A 21,799-nucleotide genomic window follows, 5' to 3' on the forward strand; every position below is an offset into this window, starting at 1 on the left:
CCGTGACTGGTTCGGCCTTCTCTTTGGCTCTTCGCGTCTGGTTTTTTGACGCAGGTATCGCCATCTCTATGGTGTTCAGGTGGCTTTGTTGACGGTGTCCCACCTGCGAGCTTTGTCTTGGAGATTGTATGACGTTTATTACGTTTTCTCGCGTTTTGTTTCCCCTCCGGCCTGCTCATGAGTCGCCTGAGCCATCCTGGTCCTTGTTCAGGGTGCCTTCTTCTCTTCCCCTCAGTTTGTGGTAACCCCTTCGGTTTCAGTTTCCTCCTCTTTGGTACTGGTGGTAGCTTTATTGGTGTGCAGCCTTTCTCTGTCCTGGCGACGGTCGAGACGGCTGCTTTCCGGAGGGGTTCTTGGGGTATTGGTACTTGTTTGGTTTGGCCGGGGGGTGCGTCCTGTGTTGTCCGGTTGTGCTTTTTGCTGTTGCCGGCGTACCGTGCCTGGGGATGCGCTGTGGTTGATCCGGTTCCTTCGTTCCCTGTTTTCAGGGCTCGGGGTCTCCTGGGTCGTCCGCAGTGTTTTCCTTCTTCCTGCGGTCTGTCTTTGCACCCGTGCTGTTCAGACGTTTGCAGCATTTGCTGCTGTGTTGGTGACGTCTCGGGGTCATTTCGGGCGCAGGGATTTGTGGGTCGCACAGGTTTTTGGCCGCCCATCCATATGTGCGTCTGTTCTTGGGCGTTCTTGTTGCCTTGGGTCGCAGGTTTGCGACCGGTTGTCTTGGCTTTGCGTTGCAGAGTTTGTGGCGGCCGCCTCCTGGGTTAGCCCTTTCTTTTCCTTCTCTTTGGGTATGAAGCTCCAGGGAGCCGTAGGGGCTCCCCACAGAAAACCAGCGTTGAATGTAATGAAACGCCATTTTCTGGGTGAGCCCCGGAGGCTCCCTGGAAACCCTCCCTCCCACCGGTCGGCAGTTTTTTCGCGTTGGTTGAAGCTTAGCTTCCGAACTGGAGCTTGGCAGCCAGCGCGGTAGGTCCGGGGCTCCCCCCTCCCCCTCCCGGGGTGGGGAGGGCTGCGCGGACGATCGGCGCGGCAGTAAAGTGTGATGTTTGCTTGTTTGCTTGTTTCCTTGGGATTGTAGGGAGTTTTCTACCTCTCTGTTCGGTTTTTGTTGTAGTTTCTTAACATGTGGGGTTTGTTTTGTTACGCCTACCTTTCTGGGTGCCTAACCCCGGTCGATGGCAGATAAGGAAAACCCCCAACCATATGGGGTTTTCCAGGGCCATTGCTCCCTGAAACCTCTCTGAAGGGGCCAGGTTCTGGCGCTGGTCCCTGGTAGGTCTGAACTCCTTAGCTAATGTCCCGGTCTAACATAACATACATTAGCCCGATAAGCTCCAGGGAGCCTCCGGGGCTCACCCAGAAAATGGCGTTTCATTACATTCAACGCTGGTTTTTTTCGCGTTTTTGACATCCAGCCTCAGAACTGAGGTGTGGATAGCCGGCGTGAAGGGTCTGGGGCTCCCCCTTCCCTCTCCCGGGGAGGGGGGAGCTGCGCAGAAAGCGGCGCGGCGATGTGTGTCGTCACACTAGTTTGCTTGTTTCCTGTTGGGGAGTTCTATCCACTAGTTCGGCTTTTGGTAGCAATTTTAACCAGAATAGGGGTTTGTATTGAGGCGCTTACCTTTTTGCGTGCCTGTTCCGGTCGATGGCAGACATAGAATGCTTCCAACCACACGGGGGTTTCTATAGGCCATTGCTCCCCTTGCCTCTCTGAGGGGGCGCGGTTCTGGCCGTGGTCCCCGGTAGGCCTAAGAACTCCGTACACATGACTGATGCCAAAGTCTGACATTAGCATATCAGCCTGGGAAAGCTCCGGGGAACCTACGGGACTCACCCAGAAAATGGCGTTTCATTACATTCAACGCTGATTTTTTTATATACATAATATATTGATGCCACGTCTGTGATGGGAAAAAAAATGCTTTCTCTGGGGGGAGCCCCTATGGCTCCCCAGAGCTATCCATGGCTGATATGGATAGCCTAACTATTTTGCATCAGTTGATGTGGGTGGAGTTTTAGGCCTACCGGGGACCACAAGCCAGAACCTGGCCCTCTCACAGAGGCACAAGGAGCAATGGCCCATAGAAGTGCACATGTGATTTGGAGCATTCTATAGCTGCCTATTGACCGGGACAGGCACCCAAAAAGTTAGTGCCACAAAACAGACCCCTATTCTGGTTAACAACAAAAAACATCAAACGAGTGGACAGAATACCACAAAGGAAAAACAAGCAAACAAGCATGACTTCACACGAGCCGCACTGCATGTCTGCGCAGCTCCCCCCTCCCCGGGAGGGGGAAGGGGAAGCCCCAGACCTTCGCGCTGGCGATCCTCACCCCCAGTTCCTCGGCTGATGGAATCGTGCATAGTTGTGTGGCTCCAGCTCCGGTCTTCTTTCAGTGCTGTTACTTGTTTTCAGTGCTGCTCTTTCAGTGGTCGTGTGAGCTGGGAGTAGTATTCTCAGGTACTCGGGCTGCATGTGTTTAGGGTCACCTTCCCTGAGTGCCCTGTAAATATCGCCCTTGGGGCTTGGGGTTCCCTTCCACAAGTTACCTTGGGTCTACCTCTGTTGGCCTTTCGCTGCTTGGCGTTTGGCTGCCCCGAGTGTGTGTGGGGGGGGGGGGGGGTTCCACCCCCTTGTTGCCTTGGGGTAAGTGGTAGTTATTGCACTGGTGGGGCACGGGGTATTGAGTAGCTAGTTTTCACCTATAACAGCGGCCGGCTCTGTTCTCTTCGGGTACGTTGTCCTCTTGAGAGGTTTTTCTTTTCTTTTTCTTTTTGCCTGGTGGGAGGCTCAGCCTTGTGTTCTCCCTCCCCTTATATTAGGGTTGTTTGTGTGGTGGCACCCCCTGCGTTGCCCTCGTGAGTGGACACGTCTCGTGAGTTCAGCTTTTAGCAGTTTACTTGGTAATTTGGGGCGCCGGTTAGTAGTACCCTGCCTGGGATAACCCTTAGCAGACCCAGTCCAAGGGGCCCTGGAAAACCCTGTGGGGGCACTCGGGTCCACTGGGTGTGACCCTTGCATCCCCTCTTGCTTTCTGCGAGTTTGAGGGTTGCTCTGTCCCTTTGTCTCAGGAGTGACGCTCATTGTTTTTACCTCCGTCATGCTGCCTGTTGGGTTGGTGACACATTCGACCCCGACTCCTGTGAGGTTTGTTTGCTTGTTTGTGGCTCCATTCACCCTATTTGTTGATGACATTCTTCTGGTGCAAGCAGCTCGCGCGTTGCCGGATAGGTTGTTGCAACGCGCTGGTTTGGTTGCTTCCTCGGATGCCCTGAGGCTGCCCCATTTTTGCTTCTCAGGAACCGGTCTCAGGGGTGTTGGTTGCGTCGGCCTTGCTTCTGTCCACACCCCCTCATTCTTTCCCTGCTGTGGTTTGTTCGGTTCCCCCCTTTCCCTGCTTCCAGCTCCAAGGCGTCTGAGGGCTACGGTGTCGGGTCAGGGTTTTGAGGTTTGAGAGTCAGGCAGTTTTGGGGATTGCCCGTTCTGGGGTTGGCTCGGAGGCATTCGAGGGGAAGGCTCAAGGGGAGGCATCCATCTGTTCCTGTACCAACCTGCAGAAAAAGAAAAAAAATAGCTGCCAAAGCCCAATCTTGCCCGGAGGAAACACGAGGCAGGCAAAATACAGGATCCCATACAACTCCTTGAGCAACCACTGAGTCATCTGAGGCCAATTCAAAACTGACAGACAGTGGTGTTGCAGCCTGGTCACTGCCGTAGGAGACAAGGAAAGCGACACCGACTGAGAGTTTCAAACAAGGCCCAGCCAAGTCCGAACCTGGGACGGAACCAACTGGGACTTCTGACAGTTTACCAGGAATCAGAGCCTGGAAACCTGGAAAAGAACTAGAACCCTGCTGAGCAGACATGCAGACTGGACTGGAAGCCCACACCATTGAGGTAGGCCAATACCAGAACCACCAACAAACGAAGATGAGCCATAATAGTTCAAGCCAACTGTGAGAACATGCATGGAGCCAAATGTAGAACAAATAGGAGGAACTGAAAGTGATAAGTAAGGTGCCCCACAACAAGGCTTAGCCAAAGATGAACCCCTGGATGTATAGGGATGTGCAAAGAAACACCCTTAGGTCCAAGTGGCCACTTTGAAATTGAGATGGACCTGGGACAAAGTAAACAACTGGAAGGAGGGACACGAAAAGAACTGGTGCATACGTGAAAGGAAGACTAAGAACCAAAGGCTTGGAATTCCCAAAGTGGGACCAGGAAAAGGCAGGAAAACACCAAAGCACTGCAGCCGAAGTGACCACGATGGAAGCCACCCACACTGAGAGGACCTGACATAGGTGAGGAGAGGTGGTTTGCCAAAAGGGCCTGAACCCCCAAAAGACTGAGAGACCTACCATGAATACCATGAGATGATGGAAAATGATCCAACAAGCATGTGAACTGCAGGATCGGGTAAAAAACTGGCCAAGCTGCTTCCCTCCCAATGCCCTGACAATGGGGAGAACTTCGAAAGGGCTGACACAACCCAAAGCTGACCCAACTGAGACAGAATGGTAGAGGGAAGCACCTGTGACCTAGCAATTGATCCCACAGATGGCCTACCTCACCCCAAGAATGGGCCAATACAGCCTAATGGCCTACAAGTTGGGCAGTGAAGACCAAGCCCTCCCTTGTCCTAGAGCATGTGATTACACAGCTTGGAGGTCACTGCATGCAGCTTCCAACCCAGCATTTCAATACCCTCCTGGAGCCAGACCAAAGGAAGCCCTACAAAATCCCAGAAACACACAATGGAACCCTAACACAGATGAATCTGCAGGATCTCTGCTACAAGGGCCGCCAAGGAGGAGGAAACAATGGCACCGAGTCTCACGAGCCCCACAACCCGAAAAAGGCAGGAGCACAGAAGAACATGAAAGAGTCCCCCAAAAACACCCAGAAGACAGTCAACATCCTATGCTACTGAAGTGTGCAGGATGTCTGCTAGACTGTAAGATTCCAGAACCCCATAATGCATCTTATAAAGACAGGAAAACCTAAATGTGAAGGAGTCAGGGTCCAACAACAAGGCGTAAGCTGGTCCACACAGGAGGCATGGAAAAAGGGGGCCTCACAAGCTGCTGTAAGAGGGACCCAAGAGGCAGGAAACCTCTGGAAGGATGATACCAACAGGTCTAAAAACACGTAGAAATGAACCTTGGGATGAGCCCATGAGCCGCACCCACCTCATATACAGACAGGGAGGGGAGAACATGAACATCCCTTCCCCAGCAAAAATTACCCTCATACGGAGGGAGCAAGAAACCACATAGTCAAATGGCACCCATGGGTCTATACCCAACTCCACCCAAGCCCCATTAATGGCAGTCAAGGGCCCAGTGGTAAAGCCGGCATCCTTGTCCACTGCCCAGGCTAGAAAATTGGAATCCAAGGGAAGGGCTTCAAGGAAAGAAAAAGCTAGCTGAAAGGAAGGGCCCTGATACCCTGGCATGATGAGCAGGTACCCTGGCATGATGAGCAGGCTCAACTGCCTCCATGCCCAAATTGGATGATGCAATCCTCGGAGGTCCATGCCCAAGATAAACCCTGACCCCAGAAACCCTCAGACACCTCCAGGCCAGAAATGGGGGAGGCTCTGAAGTGGGGTGAGTCCCTCTTGTAGGGAAAGGAAGAGGTGCTGATGAACTGAAGGTAGAATTTACCAAACACGCCCAATTCTGCATCTCTGTACACCAACAGGGCAGTTCTAGGACATGCAACTCAGCACACAAGCCAGACCATTTGATCAAAGACCAACATATAAAGCGATCACTGCCTCATACACCCAAACCTCAAGACTACAAGGAAGAGCCATATGGGGAAACCTTCCACAGGACCAAATAATGTACAACCCTCAAACTTGCACAAAGCGAGAGCAGGTTTGGGGGAAATATCCATGGGGCCACTGAACCTGCAGGGATTTCCAGGGCCCAAAGGAATTGACCAAGCAGGACACCCCAGGCACTGGAATGCTATGCCGGAACCTAAGGAGAAGGCTATCATTCGAATCTATATAGCTATATGACTAATATATAGAAACAATGTAGTGAGCCAAGACAGCAGCTGTCTATATGATACGAAGGCTGACCCTGACGTACTATAGTGTAGCGTGCGAAAACCGGGTGTGCTCCACCCCACCTAGTGTCAATCCTGACCCAAGTACTGAGAGGAAAATCCCAAGACACCTGACTCACCCTAGGTGAAGACCACCACAAACAAGGAGGACCTCCAAGGAAGCAACTCCTGAACACTCCCAGGGAAGAAAACCCTGAAGTGCAAGGGCAGCACTAGGGAGCACACAGGGAAGACAACCCAGTGCTCATGCAGCTCCAAGCACTCTTAAATTCCTGGCTCATACTACACTTCACAGTGCATTGGAATGTCAACAAGGGCAAAAACCACCACTTACCTGAATCAGCAAGACACTGGAGCCTGAGTAGCAGAGAGGCAACTTGGCACACACTAGCATCAGAATAAAACTGAGGGGGGTGTAGCTGCCTGACCATCGGCTACCTCTCCTCTTCCTCCCAAACAAGTTGGGGAGGCGGGGCAAATGAGCTTATGCTAGTTTGAAGAGATTTTGATTGTTTACATAGTTGAGGGAGTTCTTTTGGCAGTTCTCGAGGATGTAGTCTCATTTGAAGCCAGCAATGGTTTGTCTTACTGACTTTCTGGGTGCCTTTCCCAATGGTGGCATAAATAAATAAATAAATAAATAAATATCAACGCTCTTTGCATTTCTGTAAGGGAGGCCAGGCTTTGGTGCTGGTCCCCGGTAGATATATAGAACTCCATAGCTGCTGCCACCTAGTAGATGGTACATTATCAGTGATTGTAGCTTCATGGAGCCACAAGGAGCTTTCCCCAGAAAATTAAAAATAGGACAGTATTATTCCTAAATAATGAGTTGCATTGTACTGTAGTTTGGTTTGAGTATAGATTAAAACTATGAAGATTGATAAACGTGTTGAATGAATATAGGAAGTGTACGTGTTGAATTAATATAGGAAGTGTATACTGTACATATATTTAATAAGTAGGCAAAAGCAACAATATTTTAGCACATACCTAAAAAATATCTAAATTAGGTATAAAAAATACCTAATGCAATTATTATATAGAAATGTGGATCTTAACAGGTGTTTATGAGTAATTTTGCTCATCGAGGGCCTGCTCCCAATCGGCTCTTTCAAGTAAAGCATGGTGTCAATGGTCAAGATCCTACCATCAAGGAGATGAGGATAGGTGAAGCGCTGGAACCTGATGGTGAAGGAGGAGGTAAATGAGTAAAACTAATTTTTATTATGGCTACTTTTCACTTTCACATCTAACCCCACAAAACCTGTAGACTTGATCAAATTTTCATAAATGTAATTTTCAAGCAGTTAATAAAGCTTTTGCATAAAGACTTTTAACCTAACTTTTTCTCTTCCAAGAACTTAACCAAATTTCAGCCTGACCAGTGTCACCTTGTCATCCGTAAAGCAGCTGTGAATCTTGTCAATCCTCTCCCACAAGCTCATTAACTGAGGAAGAGGGACAACTGAGAATTCTTAATGCACTAAGGGATAAATCGGAAGATAAATTTAATTTACTATCAAAATACCTTTTTCAAAGAGACCATCAAGTATTGCTCAGCTAAATTTCTTGTCTGCCACTAGATGTCACCAACAGCAGTGTTAACGGAGGCACCTGGGGACTCTATTTGGCTTTCTTTCTGTGGAGAGCCCCTTCGGCTCCCCAGAGCTATACCGGGCTGATGTGCATATATTAGACTGTGGCAACAGTCAGTCGAAGGAGTTCCAGGCCTACCCAGGACCAGAGCCAGAACCTGGACCCCTTAAGAGAGGCACGAGGAGCAATGGCCTAAAGACACCCCCGTGTAATTGGAAGCAGTCTTTGTCTGCCATCTACCAGGTCAGGCACCCAGAAAGGTAGGAATTCCAAAACAAACTACTGCTGATTGAAGAATTTGCAAACTGAAAGCCGAACTAGCAAAAGAACTCCCCAATGAAAACCAAGGAAACACGTATGATGTCACTTCAAATGCTGCACATCCGTCTGTGCAACCCCCTCCCTCCCTGGCAGGGGGACAAGTGGGGGGGTCCCATGACCACCACGCCGGCAACTCTCCTCAGTTCACAGGCTGTTGTGAAGGCAAATGGTTGATCGACTCTGGCTCCATCCTTTGAGCAGTGCTGCAGTGCGGTGTTGTTGTTCAGTGTTGGTATGGTGCGAGCCAGGAGTAACACAAGAGTACTGGGGCTGCATGCATCTAGGGCCGCCTTCCCTAGGTGCCCTGTAAGTACAATGGGGCCTTGACTTACGATGCTAATCCGTTCCCAGAGACTGATCGTAAGTCGAAATATTGTAAGTCGAAATATCGTAAGTCGAAGCAATTTTTCCCATAAGAAATAAAGGGAATTGAATTAATCTGTTCCCCACCCTCCAAAATATTAACATACAAATACATTTTATACTGAATACAATGTTTTTTTCTAACTACAATACAGTACCTAAGTTACTCTTACCTTTATGGAGGGCTCTTGGTGGCGTATGGAAGATGGTGATGAGGGGGGAGGAGGAGAGTTGTTACTGTTTGGAAGGGGAGTCCCCTTCCATTATCACATCAGGCAGTGATGTTTTCTCTGGGGTACTTTCTCTCCTACATTTTGCCTGAATACCACTAGGACCTGGTTGTGGTTCAGTGCTTGTTTGTCTCACTACAAATTTGTCAAGAGACATTTGTTTTTCCCTGCGTTTGAACATTTGTCTGTAATGATGCATCACTTTAGCACCCATAATGTCCTCTTTCTTAGCCAGTATGGTGGATATCGTTGACTGAGATTTGTTGTACTGCCTAGCCAGTCCAACAACCCGCATACCATCTTCATATTTACGAATGATCTCTTGTTTCTGCTTTATGGTCATTCTTACATGGGATCTCATATGTTGAGCCTTACCACTGACTTTCCTGGGACTCATGGCATGATATATATTAACTTTAATGTTCAAAATGCAAAAAATCCCCACAAAAGCGAAATTTCTTATAGGCGTGATCGTCACTAAGCGGGCAGCTGTAGTAAACTGAGGCAGGTCAGCCGCGTGACCAGGAACCACGTGCTTGGTCGACCCGAACGTGTACCAACAAATATCGTAAGTCGACGACACCATTGGATGTCGAGTCGCATTTTTTTATGAAATTTACACCGTAACTCGAAATTATCGTAAGTAGGGGCAATCATAAGTCGAGGTGCCACTGTACTGCCCTTGGGGCTTCAGAGTTATCTTCCCTGAGTTGTTCGGGAACTACCTCCGCATGGTTCTGTTGCTGCTCGGTGATTGCTCGCTCTTGAGGTTCAGCTGGGGTGCTCCTGTTTTCCCTTGGGTAAGAGGTAGTTTCGTCGCTGGGGCATGAGGTACTATGCAGCTGTTTGATATACGCATAGCAACCTTTTTTTTCTTTTGTTTTTGTTTTGTTTTGCCTGGCGGGGGTCTGCCTGGTGTGACGATAGGACCACTTGTAGGTTTTTGGTGGCCCTCCACTAGGTCCCCGTGCTTGCACACGTTGCAGGGGTTTAGCTTATAGTTTGTTTACTTGGTAGCTCCAGGATAACCGGTTAGCAGTATCTTGCCCGGGCTTCCCTTAGCTGTCAGCCTAAGGGCCCTGGAAACTCCCTTGGGGGCTCAGTGGTCCAATGGAAGAGACTTTAGAGTCCCACCTCGCCTTGTGCGAGTTTGAAGGTTGCTCTGTCCCCTTGACTCAGGGTGACACTCGCTGGCTTTGCCTCTGCCATGCTGCTTGTTGGGTCAGTGACACCTTTGACCCGGAGTCTTGTGAGTGGTGTTCTTTGTACTCCAATTCACCGAGTCCAATGAGATTGATATTCAGGTGCAAGCAGCTTCGACGTTTCAGGCAAGGTTTAGGTTGCTGCAATGCGCAACGTTGGTTGTCTTTCCGGATGCCCCGTGGCTGCCCTGCAGCTGCCCCGCTTTGGTTATAGGGACCCAGATTTGAGGGTGTCAGTCACCTCGACTTTGGTATCATCTGCACCCATTGTCCTTTCCTTGCTGTGGTTCATCCTGTATCCCCCCTCCCCCTGCTCCCAGCTCCCAAACGTCTGAGGATTTCGGAGTCGGGCAGGGTTTGCCTGGTGGCGAGTCTCGGGCGGCTTCGTGGAATGACCCTTCCGTATCGGCGGCGGAGGCATTCGAGCCTGTTCCTCCTGCTGGAGCCCTTGGGCCATGCAAGCGGGCCCCTTTTATCCCGGCTTTTTCGGCGGACTCTGCTTTTTCTCCAGAGGCAGAGGGTTTGGAGGACAGCTCAGTCCCGCGTCCTGATGTGGAGGTTTTCGGGGCTGGGGAGGAGTTGACTTGGGGTACTTGGGCCCCGTTTGACCCTGCTTGGGTGTTGGTACCCTCGGCACAGGGCTTGTTGTTACAGGGGGAGGGGTTTTCTTATCCTCCCCCCCCCCCCTCTGTATGAGTTTAATATGGGTGTGACTCCTCCCCGGGTTCGGTTCCGGGTTCCCTTGGGTTCCTCGGTTCCTTCCTTCCAGAGGTTTTCGACTTTCTGCATCACATCAAAGGTGGCTCAGGAAGCCCTTGTGGCTTACCTCTTGCGAGACCCGGATTGCGCCTCGGTAATGGATCCTTCTTTCCAGTTTGGCTCTCTCGTTTTCTTTCTGGATGCGTTACGAGGTGCTGGAGTCTTCCTGGTTGGCAGGCTGGCCTTTTTTTTTTGTTGGGGCATGGCAGTCGTTATGTTGGACACGTGCACTTGAATGGTGGGAGGTGACTACGGTTGTTCAGATATACCTACGGGTTAATTTGAGCACCTTAATGCGTGTTTGCTCGCCCCCGTACCTTGTGATGTCGGTCAGATGCAGCTTCACGCACAGGTTCCCTCCCTTTTGGTGTCCCTGGTGGCGGAGGATTTGCACGCCTGTGGGCATTTGGCTTCGGTCTTGCTTTTCTTTTCTCTGCTGGAGCTGTCTTCAGACTGACTCGTTGAGGATGTACAAGAACTATGACTTGGGCCAATGTCGGTGTGTTTACTTCAGCGGCTCAGGGCGTTGGCTGCCTTGTTGAAGTTGTTTGCGCCGATTCTGAGGGAGGCGGTGTCCCTGTTCTCTGCTTCTCGCCTCGCGTGCCAACAGGCGGTGCTCGTCCACTCTTTGGAATCGGCTTGGGCCCTGGCTCTTAGATTTTCGTCTCCTTTTTGTCCATTGCTGTTTGCAGAGTCTGCGGTGGGGCATTTTCTGCAAGCGGCTTTGTCTAGTTGCCGGCTTATGTCGGACTTGTTGGTTCTCCAAGGGGGGGGGGGGACCTGGTGGTCCTGCCCGGAAGGGTCGTGCCAGGTCTTGGGATTCTTTCGGTCGTCGTAAGCCAATAGTGCCAGATTCAGGGCCGGCACCTCCTCTGGAGCTGTCGGCATCTGGTCGGCGCAGTGATCACAATGAGCGTCAGTTGGGCTCTCGTAGGGGTCGTTGGCCCTTTCGCGGGTCGCCCCATTGACGGGGCGATAGGGGGAAGGCTCGCGCTGTTTGCTCTCGCTTGGTTCCATGATGCGTGGGCATTTTGGGTCGTTTTCTCCAGCCTGCAGTAGCGTTGGGTCGCTCCTCCTCCTTTGAGGGGATCAGGGTTGGCAGGGCAGGCCTCTTCTTTGTGCTCTGTCAGGTCATCCGGCAGTAGGTTCGCTTGGATGTGGTAGAAATGACAACGTCCCTCAGGTGGGTTACCCACCTGTTTTCAATTCCATAATGGGACTGTGCGGATCTGCGATTCATACTGGACTTGTCTCGTTTGAATCCCTGGGGTCTTTTGCCCCCTCCTTTTGGATGACCACTGTCTCAGGTCCAGCTGCTTTTGGTGGCAGGTGCCTGGATGGTGTCTCTGGACCTCCGGGACGCGTATTGGCACGTCCCAATTCATCCAGGGTTCAGGGTTTGGCTCAGTTTTGTCATGGGGCAACAAGCTTACCGCTTTCGTTGCCTTCCATTCAGCTTGAATCTGGCACTTCGAGTGTTCACACACTTTACCTGGGTCATGGTGATCCGTTTGCGTTTGTTAGCGGTTCGGGTTCTGGCTTACCTTAACGACTGGCTGGTGTGGGCTCCTAGCCAGTCCTCGTATCTGCTCGCCAGGGATTTGTTTTTTTCCCAGCTCGCTGGGTTTGGGTTCTTAGTGAAGCTGGAGGAAGTTCTATTTGGTTTCCTCTCAGGTTCGGACTTGGCTGGGTCTTGTGTGGGACTCTCGGACCGCTTCTTTGTCTCTCCTTCCTTCGACGCTGTTGCGGCTGCCGTCCCGCCTCTGGCTGTTTTTGGAGGACACCCGGGACACACGTCTGTTGTTCGAGCAGCTGTTGGGGAGCCTGAACTTCGCTGTGCTAGTCTACCTGTCGGGCTGGACCTGCCTTCGGCGGATGTTCTGGTTTCTTCGGGGTCGTCACTTCCGTTGTTCTCGCGATCGCTGGATCGGATCCCGGGAGCCTTGCATCAGCTGCTGTGGCACCGGCTTCCTCTGCAGGATTTTCGGGGTTCTGTGCTGTGGCGCCTCCCCGAGCCCTCGCTCGATGTGTTCACGGATGCCTCGTCTCTCGGCTGGGGTTTTATGACAGGTGTTCACCAGGCCAGCCAGGCTCAGTGGGGTCCGTCCTTCCGTCGAGCTCACAGCATGGCGCGGAAGTTTGCTGCAGTGTGGCATTCGCTTCAGAGCATTCGTGTCATTCGAGGAGCAATGATTTGGCTCCATTCGGACTGCTCCCCGGTGGTTCATTGCCTGAATCGCTGGGGTTCGATGCAGCCCTTGGTTCTTTAGGGCTGGTCGCTTCGGGTGACTCGTCTGCCGAGTTCTCGGGATTTGGCTCTCCTGGAGGTTCATGTTCAGGGGGTGTCAAAGGCTTCAGGCACACAGCCTGTCTCGGTTCATTCCCCTATCCACGGAATGGACATTCGACGCCAACTCGTTGAGTTGGCTCTGCCGGACTTACGGGCGCCCCCCGAGGTGGACTTCTTTGCATCCGCATGGTCGAGGCGTCTTCCAGTGTATGTGGCGCCCTTCCCAGACTGCAAGGCCGTCAGGGTCGAAGCCTTTCGGCTGGACTGGTCGAGGTGAAAGTTACCTGTACCTTTTCCTTCTGGTCCGGTTGTTGTTCCGGATCCTGGCTCGGTTGGAGACTTACCAGGGGAGAGTAGTCCTGTGGTAGGCCCAGCCCTGGTTTCAGGCGCTTTTTGCTCAATGTCCGAACCCGAAGGTCTTCCCGCGGCTCCATCTCCTTCAGCAGATTGGTTCAGTTCGGTACATGGCTGGTTCGATCTTCTCCTCCACTCTTCACTTCTGGTCATTTTGGCCTGGGTTTATCACCACTTATATGGTGATCAGGTGGCTTCGTTGATGGTGTCCCACCTGCAAGTTTCGTCTAGACGACAGTTTGAAATTTTCTGGTGGTCCTTTCGGCATTTTTTGTCTCTTCGTAGGTTGTCTTTGATTTCTGATCGGGATTTCTGGGGGGAGCCCCGTCGGTTCCCCGAAGTTATACAGGCCAATATGCTAATGTCAGTCTTTGGCATCAGTCATGTAATTACCTAAGTGTATGGAGTTCTGTGCGCCTACCAATGACCACAGCCAGAACCTAATCCCCCTCAGAGAGGCAAGGGGAGCAATGGCCTATAGAAACCCCTGTGTGGTTGGAAGCATTCTATGTCTGCCATCAACCGGATCGGGTACCCAGAAAGGTAAGCGTCCCCGAAAGGAACTCCTATTCTGGTTAAAATTGCTTCCTGACGCCGAACTAGTGGATAGAACTCCCCAAAAAAGATACGAGCAAACTAGCATGACATCACATGTCACCACGCCGCTGTCTGCGCAGCTCCCCCCTCCCCGGGAGGGGGAAGAGGGGAGCCCCAGACCTCCATGCCGGCAATCCACAACCCATTCCTTCTGCTGATGCTAAAGGCACCAGTTGTGTGCTCCGGCTCCAGTGGTTGTTTCAGCACTGTACCTAGAGTGTGGTGTCTGTCTTCTAGGTGGTGCGTGAGCCGGAGTGAGTCTCCAGTACTCGGGCTGCATGAGCCTAGGGTTCCCTTCCCTAGGTGCCCTGTAAGTACTGCCCTTGGGGCTTGGGGTTACCTTCCACAAGTTCCTTGGGTCCTGCTTCTGCTAGGCCGTTTACTGCTTGGTTTTCGGCCGCCCTTTGTGTGATAGGGGGTTCTGTCTCCCTTGTTCGCCTTAGGGTAAGGGGCAGTTTGCACTGGTAGGGGCGCAGGGTACTGCTCAGCTTGTTTTCACCAATCATAGTGGCTGGCTCTGTTCCGTCTGGGTACGCTGTACTCTTACAGGGTTTTCTTTCACTTTTTGTTTGTCTACCTGGTGGGGGGGGGGTCTGCCTTTGGTTCTTTCCCCCTTTTGTACTGAGTTCTCTTCCTTCTTCTGGTGGTTCCCCCTGCTAGGTCCCCGTGAGTATACACGTCCCGGGGATTCAGTTCTTAGAAAGTTGTTTGGTAGACTTGAGCACCGGTTAGCAGTACCCTGCCTGGGATTACCTGAGTGCGAGTCCTCTTATAGTAAATGCTCAGGACCCTGGGAAACCCCTAGGGAATGCGTGGGCCCAATGGATGTGGCCCCGGAGTCCCCCCCCCCCCTCGCTTTGTGTGAATTTGAGGGTTGCTTTGTCCCCTTGTCTCAGGGTGACTATTGGTTTTGCCTCCGTCTGCTGCCTGTGGGGGTCGGTGACACCTTCGGCCCTGAGTCCAGCGAGTTTTGTTGCTTGTCTGTGACTCGGTTACCCAGTCTTATGCTGACTATGTGTGTGCAGGCAGCTCGGGCGTTACACTTTGGGCTTCGGTGGCAACGCACTAGGTTGTTTGCTCCCCGGAAGCCCCGAGGCTGCCTCATTGTGGTCGGTGGTCTTGTCAGGTCCCCTCCCCCTTTCCTCCCTGCATCCGGGTCCTTCCCGTCTGAGGGTTCGGGGTCGGGGCGGGGTTTCCATGGTTATGAGACTCGGTTGGTCTCGAGGAATTCCCCTTTCGGGGTTGCGACGGGGTCATTCGAGCCTGTTCCTCCAGCCGTGTTGTAAGAGTCTGCCAGTGGGCTCCCTTCCTTTGTGCTTTTCACGGCTGCCCCGGTTTTTTCTTGAAACTGGGGCTTTGGGGGGATGACCCAGCCCGGCCCCGGGGCCTACCGTGTGGGTTCCCGGGACTTGGGAGGGGCTGACTTGGGGGGCTTTAGGCCCTGTTGGACCCCGCCGGGTTTTTTCTACCCCTCTGGGCGGGTCTTGCGGTTGCGCAGAGTGTGGTTTTCCTTCCCCACTCTCCACATGAGTTGTTGGGTGTTGGTCCCCCCCCCGAGCTCGGTTCCTTGTCCCTTCAGCCCGTTGGTTCCATCCTGTCGGTGGGTGCTCTTCTTCGTTATTCCCCCCTTTTCCTTGGGACGGGACTTCTCCATCATGTTCCCCTCTTTTTGGTGTTTTGCATGACTTTTGGTCTCGGGTGCGACAAGGCCTTTCTATGCCTTCGTCGTTTGTACTTGCTTGTGTTTTCTTGAAGGTTCAGGATGGTTTTTGCTCCTTCCCGTATTATTGGAACAGTCTGTCGTCTTTCGGTGAGGCTTCCCTCCAGTCATTTCTAGAGCTTGTTGGTCCTCTTCCGTGTTTCCTCTTGGTTTTTGGCCCTGTCTCATTCTGTTGTTCATGTATCTTCTCTCCGTGCTGTTTCGGCACTGCTCGTTTCCTTCCATACTCCTGGTCCGGAATGCCAGGTTGGGCTGCTTGTGGCCCGATTGGGCTACTTGTCACCCAATTGGGCTCCTGGTAGCCCAGTTGGGTTCCAGTTCGGTTCATTGTTTTAATTAACTGCACCGGCTGTGTGTGTCGTTGCTTACTCATTTTTGGCTTCTGTTCCTGTGCATTGGGATGTTTCTTCTCTTAAGCGAATCACTCAGGATACAAACTGTTGGGCTACTTTAGTGTCTTGTGCATGCGCCGTGGGAGTTTGTTTTGGTTTGGGCGGTGGGCACAAGTGCTGGGTTTCTCCGTCTGTTTTCTCTCGAGTGCTTTGCCTCTCCCTCTTCTCATTCTCCAGTCCATGCCCCGTTGTTCCTGGGGTGTTCTGGAGTGCCGCTATGGGGAGGACGCCGGGGTTTCGCTGCGTTTTGGGTGGGGGCACCTCCTTCGCCTCTTCCCTCCTCTTCTCCTCTCCCCTCCTCTTCTCCTGCATGAGTGGCTCCGGCCTGCTTCCGCGGGTGGTGCTCCATTTTCTGGGCTGTGGGTAAACGACACCCTTGCCGCCTCCGGCAGCACCAACCTAGTGACATTGTCGTGATCCTCCCGTGCCTATGTTCTGCAGGTGAGTTTATGTGGTCAAGTGTCTCCTTCGTTCAGGCACTGGTTCGTTTTGGGGGTACGAATGGGAGTACATACGTGCATGAGAACATGGAACATACAAACAGGGATGCCTGCAGCGGGCCTATTGGCCCATACGTGGCGGCTCTTGTTCCTTGCCTCCTGATTCGGACGTCAGAATACAGGTGACTGCAGGGGGGCCTCTTGGCCCATACGAGGCGGCTCCTAATTATGCCCTTCCTGTCCCTCTCCTCTGCATGTCCACCCATACTTGTGTTTCGGGGCCCTGCTTCCACTGTGTTCCAGGGTACAAAGATGGAGGTGCCTGTTACGTGGTACGTGTTCCTGTGGCCAGGGGTGTTGTGTGGTGACTTTTGCTATGGTTTTGGTACTGCGGTTGCGTGTTTGGGGTATGGTTGTGGCGTTTTGTTCAGCCCTTCCGTGCTTCTTCCTGGGGGCCTTCCTTGTTTGGGTTCTTTGTTCCCATGATTTTCTGGTCCCTCTTTCCTTGCCAGTCTTGCTGTACCAGGTTTCGCTTTTCCATGTACATTGGATTCTCTGTACTCCCCTAGTTGTCCTCACCTAGTTGTGCTTGCTGGGGATGGGCTTTGGCTCTTGGTCCCGCCTCTCGCCTGTCATTCGACTTCTGAACAGGTTCTTGAGCATTCTAGGCTATCTTCTCTGCTCTTGACTCCGGGTGTGGGGTTGGCCTCCGCCACTTCCCTTACTCGTGCATTCTTATTGTCTCCTACGGACACTGGTGTGCTTCTTCTCTTTTCTATGGCTCATTTGGGCATTCAGTTCAACATGTTTCTCCCGTTACGTGTCCCCCATGTGTTCCTTGGCTTGTATTTCTCTACACTGTTGTTTCCTCTGAGGATTTTGCTTGTGGTGGTCATGTCCCCTCTGGATCTTCTGTCTCTCGAGTTTTTTTTTTGGACATGTCTAGCGGCTTTTGGTGTTGGTCCGGTCCTTTCGTTCCCGTTTCCTGCCTACCTTCTTCGTTCCTCAGCTTCCTTTTGCCCTACATGTTGTGTGTTTTCTTTGTGCCTTTTGGCTCTCTTATTGCCAGGTTCAATTCTGGTTCCTGGCTTTCCCGGCCTGTTGGCATTTTCAGTCTCTCTCAGTGTCCCTTCTCTGAAGCCTGTCGGGGGTCTTGGTTTCCAACCTCCTGGTGGCTCGCTGGCGTTAGGATGTTTTTCAGTACGGCAGACGTTCCATCTCCTTTTCTGTGGGGAGCCCCTACGGCTCCCTGAAACTTATTGGGCTAATGTATATTAGACCAGGACATTAGCTAAGGAGTTCAGACCTACCAGGGACCAGCGCCAGAACCTGGCCCCTACAGAGAGGTTTCAGGGAGCAATGGCCCTGGAAAACCCTTGTGGTTGGGGTTTTCCTTATCTGCCGTCGACCGGGGTTAGGCACCCAGAAAGGTAGGCATAACAAAACAAACCCCCACATAGTAAGAAACTAAAACAAAAACCGAACAGAGAGGTAGAAACTCCCTACAATCCCAAGGAAACGAGCAAATAAGCAAACATCACACTTTACTGCTGCACCGATCGTCTGCGCAGCCCTCCCTGCCCCAAGAGGGGGAGGGGGTAACCCCGGACCTTCCGCGCCGGCTGCCTAGCATCAGTTCGTAAGCTAATGTCAACCGGGATAGACGCTTCTCTGGCCTCAGTTTCCTAGGCGGTGTTTGCCTTGTGTGGCATTCACTGCCGTGTGTTGTGTTGTGCGGTGGCTAGGTGTTTCTCATCAGTACTAGGGCTTCATGCGCTTAGGGTCTTCCTTCCCTAAGCGCCCTGTGAGTACTGCCCCTGCATGACAGGGTTATCTTCCCTGGGGTGTTCGGGAACCATTCCCGTAGAGGTTCTTGCTACTCGGCATTTGCCTCGCCCTTGGGGTCAGCTGGGGCTTGGGGCCCTTGTTTGGCCCTGGTTAGGGACTGGTATTGTGCTGGTTAGGGCGTCAAGGTGTTGCACGACCTGCTACCTACACGGCAGCCGGTTCCTGTTGCCGCTGGAGACGGTGTACTTTTGCGGGGTTTTTCTTTTGTTTTTATTTTCATGACTGGTGGGGGACTGCCTAGTGTGGCTATAGTTCCACTGGTAGTGATTGGCGGCCCTCTACTAGGCCTCTGTGATTGTACACGTCGCAGGGGTTTTCAGTGCTATCCTCTACCCTCTTGTTATGTGTGGGTTTCTTAACCGGTTAGCAACACCTTGCCCGGGCTTCCCGTAGTTGTTACCCCTACGGGTCCTGGAAACCCTTGTCTGGGCTCGGGGGACCATTGAATGTGTCTTCCGGGTTCCAACCCATCTTGTATGGGATTGTTGGTTGCTGTACCCTTGTCTTCGGGTGACAGTCGCCATTTTTACCTCCGTCATGCTGCCTGTTGGGTCACTGACACCTTGACTCGGAGTCTTGCGAGAGATTCTCTGCTTGTTCTCCAGTACTCTCCTGATGTTATTACTGTTCAGAGTACAGGCGGCATCCGTGTTGCAAGGTAGGTTAGGTTGTTGCAACATGCTAGGTTGGTTTCCCACTCGGATGCCCCGAGGTCACCCCGTTTGGTTAGGTTCTGTTCGCCCCTTTCCCTCCCTGTTCCCGGCTCCGGTCTGTCTGTGGGTTTCGGGGTCGGGGCGGGGTTTAGTTGGGGCAGAGACTCGGGCGGTTTTCGGGGGCTGCCCCATTTCGGTTGGGGGATGGAGGTTTTTGAGCCTGTTCCTCCTGCCAAGGCTGCTGGGTCTTACCAGTGGCCCTTTCTTGCTGCCTTTCCCATGGACTCTTGCTTTTCTTTAAGGGCGGAGGGCTTGGAGGACGGCTCTGCCCCAGGGCCTCTGTTGTTGGTTCCCGGGGCTGTGGGGGATGCCTGCTAGCAGTTCTGAGGCAGTTTGCCCCTGCCTGGGTTTTCTGCTGTTGGGCGGCGTTTCTCGCCCATCCAGTCTGCTTGCTTTCCCCTTTTGCTGGCGTGTTTTTGTATATTTAGCGTCAGTCACAGCCCCTGCTGGCGGCCATTTTCGTCTGCCGGTTTCCCGGCGTGGCCACCAGGCGGCGTTGCGGTTTGTTTACATGCGACTGGGTGTGCGAGCGAGCGTCTCGGGTGAGTTTTCAACTTTTTCAGGGGTTTTTATTCCCCTGTTGTCGTTTCTTTGCTTTTCTGGTGTTTTCTGCCCGTTGCCTGTTCCTCTGGGAACGTTTGGGTGTTGATTTTACACCGGGTTTCCCATTTTTGTCTGTTTTGGGTCTGGGCCTTTGGGTTTGGGCTCAGTGTCCCTGGCTGGTATGCTTGTTCCCACACCTCGCCCCTTGGTTTTCGGTCTGTTTTGACCGTTTTCCCAGGGGGTTCTGTCAGGGGGCTGTGCTTTGCCTTTCTGTGGTGTTCTCCGCCGGCAAAATGTGGTGGTTTGGGCTCCCCCTGGTTCGATTCTGGGTTCCTTTGGGTTCTTTGGTTTCGTTCCGGAGGTTTCTTCCTCTTGGGCCCCCTTTTGTGGGTTCAGGGGACTTTGTTTCCTCGTGTGACCCGGTTCTGCCTTCTGGGGTTCCAGGGTCTTCCTGGCTTGCAGACTGATCTTTTTGGGTCTTGGCACATGTGGTCGTGCTGGGACTTTGAGGTTTTGCTGTCGAGGTGGGCCTTTTGATGCAGTTTTGTGCCTTCTTTGCCTGGCCGGCGTGGTGCTCTCTGCCCACTAGTCGGCGACTTGAACATTTTTCTTTTACAATGTATGTACTCACCTAGTTGTGCTTCCAGGGGTTGAGCTCTGGCTCTTTGGTCTCGCCTCTCAACCGTCAACAGGTGTACAGGTTCCTGAGCCTATTGGGCTCTGTCCTGTCTACACTTGAAACTTTATATGGTGTCAGCCTCCACCGCATTACTTCCTAGTGCATTCCATTTGTCAACCACTCTGATACTAAAAAAGTTCTATCTGATATCTCTGTGGCTCTTTTGGGCACTCAGTTTCTACCTGTGTCCCCTAGTGCATGTGCCCCTTGTGTTACATAGCCTGTCTTTATCAACCCTGCCAATTCCCTTGGGAATCTTGAATGTGGTGATCAGGTTCCCCCTCACTCTTCTGTCTTCCAGCGAAGTGAGGTTTAATTCCCGTAGTCTCTCCTCCTGAATTATGTGTGTGTGTACGCATGTACATGTGTCCACTGTGTGTGTGTGTGTGCACATCTGTATACGCACGTGTGTGTCACATATCTTACTGTGCATATGTGTGTGTACTTTTTCTTTCGGAAGGGGTTCTGTTACCTTCTCTGTTGCCGGGGCGCTGGGGGAGCAGCTTGCTCTGTTGCCTCTCGCATGGTTCCGCTGTTGGTGGGCGCTTTGGGTTGTCTTCCGGCCTCTGGTGGCGTCGGTCGACGGCTTCTCCCCCTTTGGGGGGGTTCAGCGCTGGCGGGGTGGGCTTTTTCCCCTGCGTTTTGTCATGTCATCTTAGTGGGTGCGTTGGACGTGGTCGTTCCGCCCCATCCTTCTGGGGTTCCCGTCTGCTCTTTGCAGTCACGAGCTTTTCCCATCTGCAGTTCTTCTGGACTTCTTCAGTCTGCGCCCTGGCTCCTATACCCTCCTCGGAGGACTGTTGTCTCCTGTCCGGCTTCTGTTGGGGCCGGGTGCCTGGATGGTGGTCCTGGTCCTTCAGGTCACTTCTTGGCATGTTCCTCTCCAGTTTTCTGGGGCTGACAGTTGTTGGTGGGGCTTCAGGTATGCTGCTTTTCTTGCCTTCCCTATTTGGTAATGGGCACTTGGTATAATTTTTGTATCTTTACCAAATCTTAGTGCCCTGTCTGCGTCTGAGATTCGGTGTTTGGCCTACCCCGAGGACTGGCTGGTGTGGGCTCCCAGTCAGTCCGCTTGTCTGCTCGCCAGGGGTATGGTTCCTTCCAGATCACCGGGTTTGGTTTCCTGGTGATCTGGAGGCTTTTCCATCTGTTTCCGTCCCGTGTTCGGACCTGGGCCTTGTTTAGGGCTATTGGGCCACTCATTGTCTTTCCCTACAGAAGTGTTACTGCGGCTGTGGTCCTGACTTCGGCTGTACATGAGGGGGTCCCGGGTTGCTCAGCTGTTGCTTGAGCGGTTGTGCGGGAGTCTGAACTTCGGCGTGCTGGTCTGCCCGCGGAGTCGGGTTTGGCTTCGGCGTCTGTTTGGTTCCTTCGGAGAGTCCCCTTCCGCCTCTTGCATTCGTTGGGTTTGTTCCTCCGGGGATCTTGTGTTGGTGCTTCGTCACCAGCTTCCTCTTTGGGGTTTTCGGGGTTCCGTGCCTTGGCACCTCCCCGAGCCTTCGCTCGATGTGTTCACGGACGGGTCATCTCTCGGCTGGGGCTTTGTGACCAGTGCTCACCTGGTCGGCCGAGCTTGGTGGAGTCTGTCCGTCTGTCGGGCTCACAGCACGGTTCGGGAGTTCGTGGCTGTCTGGTTTGCGCTTCGGAGGGTTTGGGTCACTCGGTG

The 21,799-nt window shown here is 52.6% G+C and overlaps 1 protein-coding gene across 5 annotated transcripts in view; it reads left to right on the forward strand.

Moving 5' to 3' along the window:
- Positions 1-21,799, forward strand: part of LOC123757091 (cartilage acidic protein 1) — a 293,121-nt gene that overhangs the window by 210,882 nt on the left and 60,440 nt on the right. For 4 of the 5 annotated variants that reach the window (XM_069323801.1, XM_069323802.1, XM_069323799.1 and 1 more), the window contains exon 10: positions 7,148-7,286. The exons of the other annotated variant lie outside the window; for it this stretch is intronic. In XM_069323801.1, the coding sequence (XP_069179902.1) occupies positions 7,148-7,286 (139 nt within the window). The remainder of the gene's footprint in view (positions 1-7,147; positions 7,287-21,799) is intronic. 5 annotated transcript variants of the gene reach the window in all.

This window comes from Procambarus clarkii, chromosome 13 (assembly GCF_040958095.1).
Source record: "Procambarus clarkii isolate CNS0578487 chromosome 13, FALCON_Pclarkii_2.0, whole genome shotgun sequence".
Taxonomy (NCBI): domain Eukaryota; kingdom Metazoa; phylum Arthropoda; class Malacostraca; order Decapoda; family Cambaridae; genus Procambarus; species Procambarus clarkii.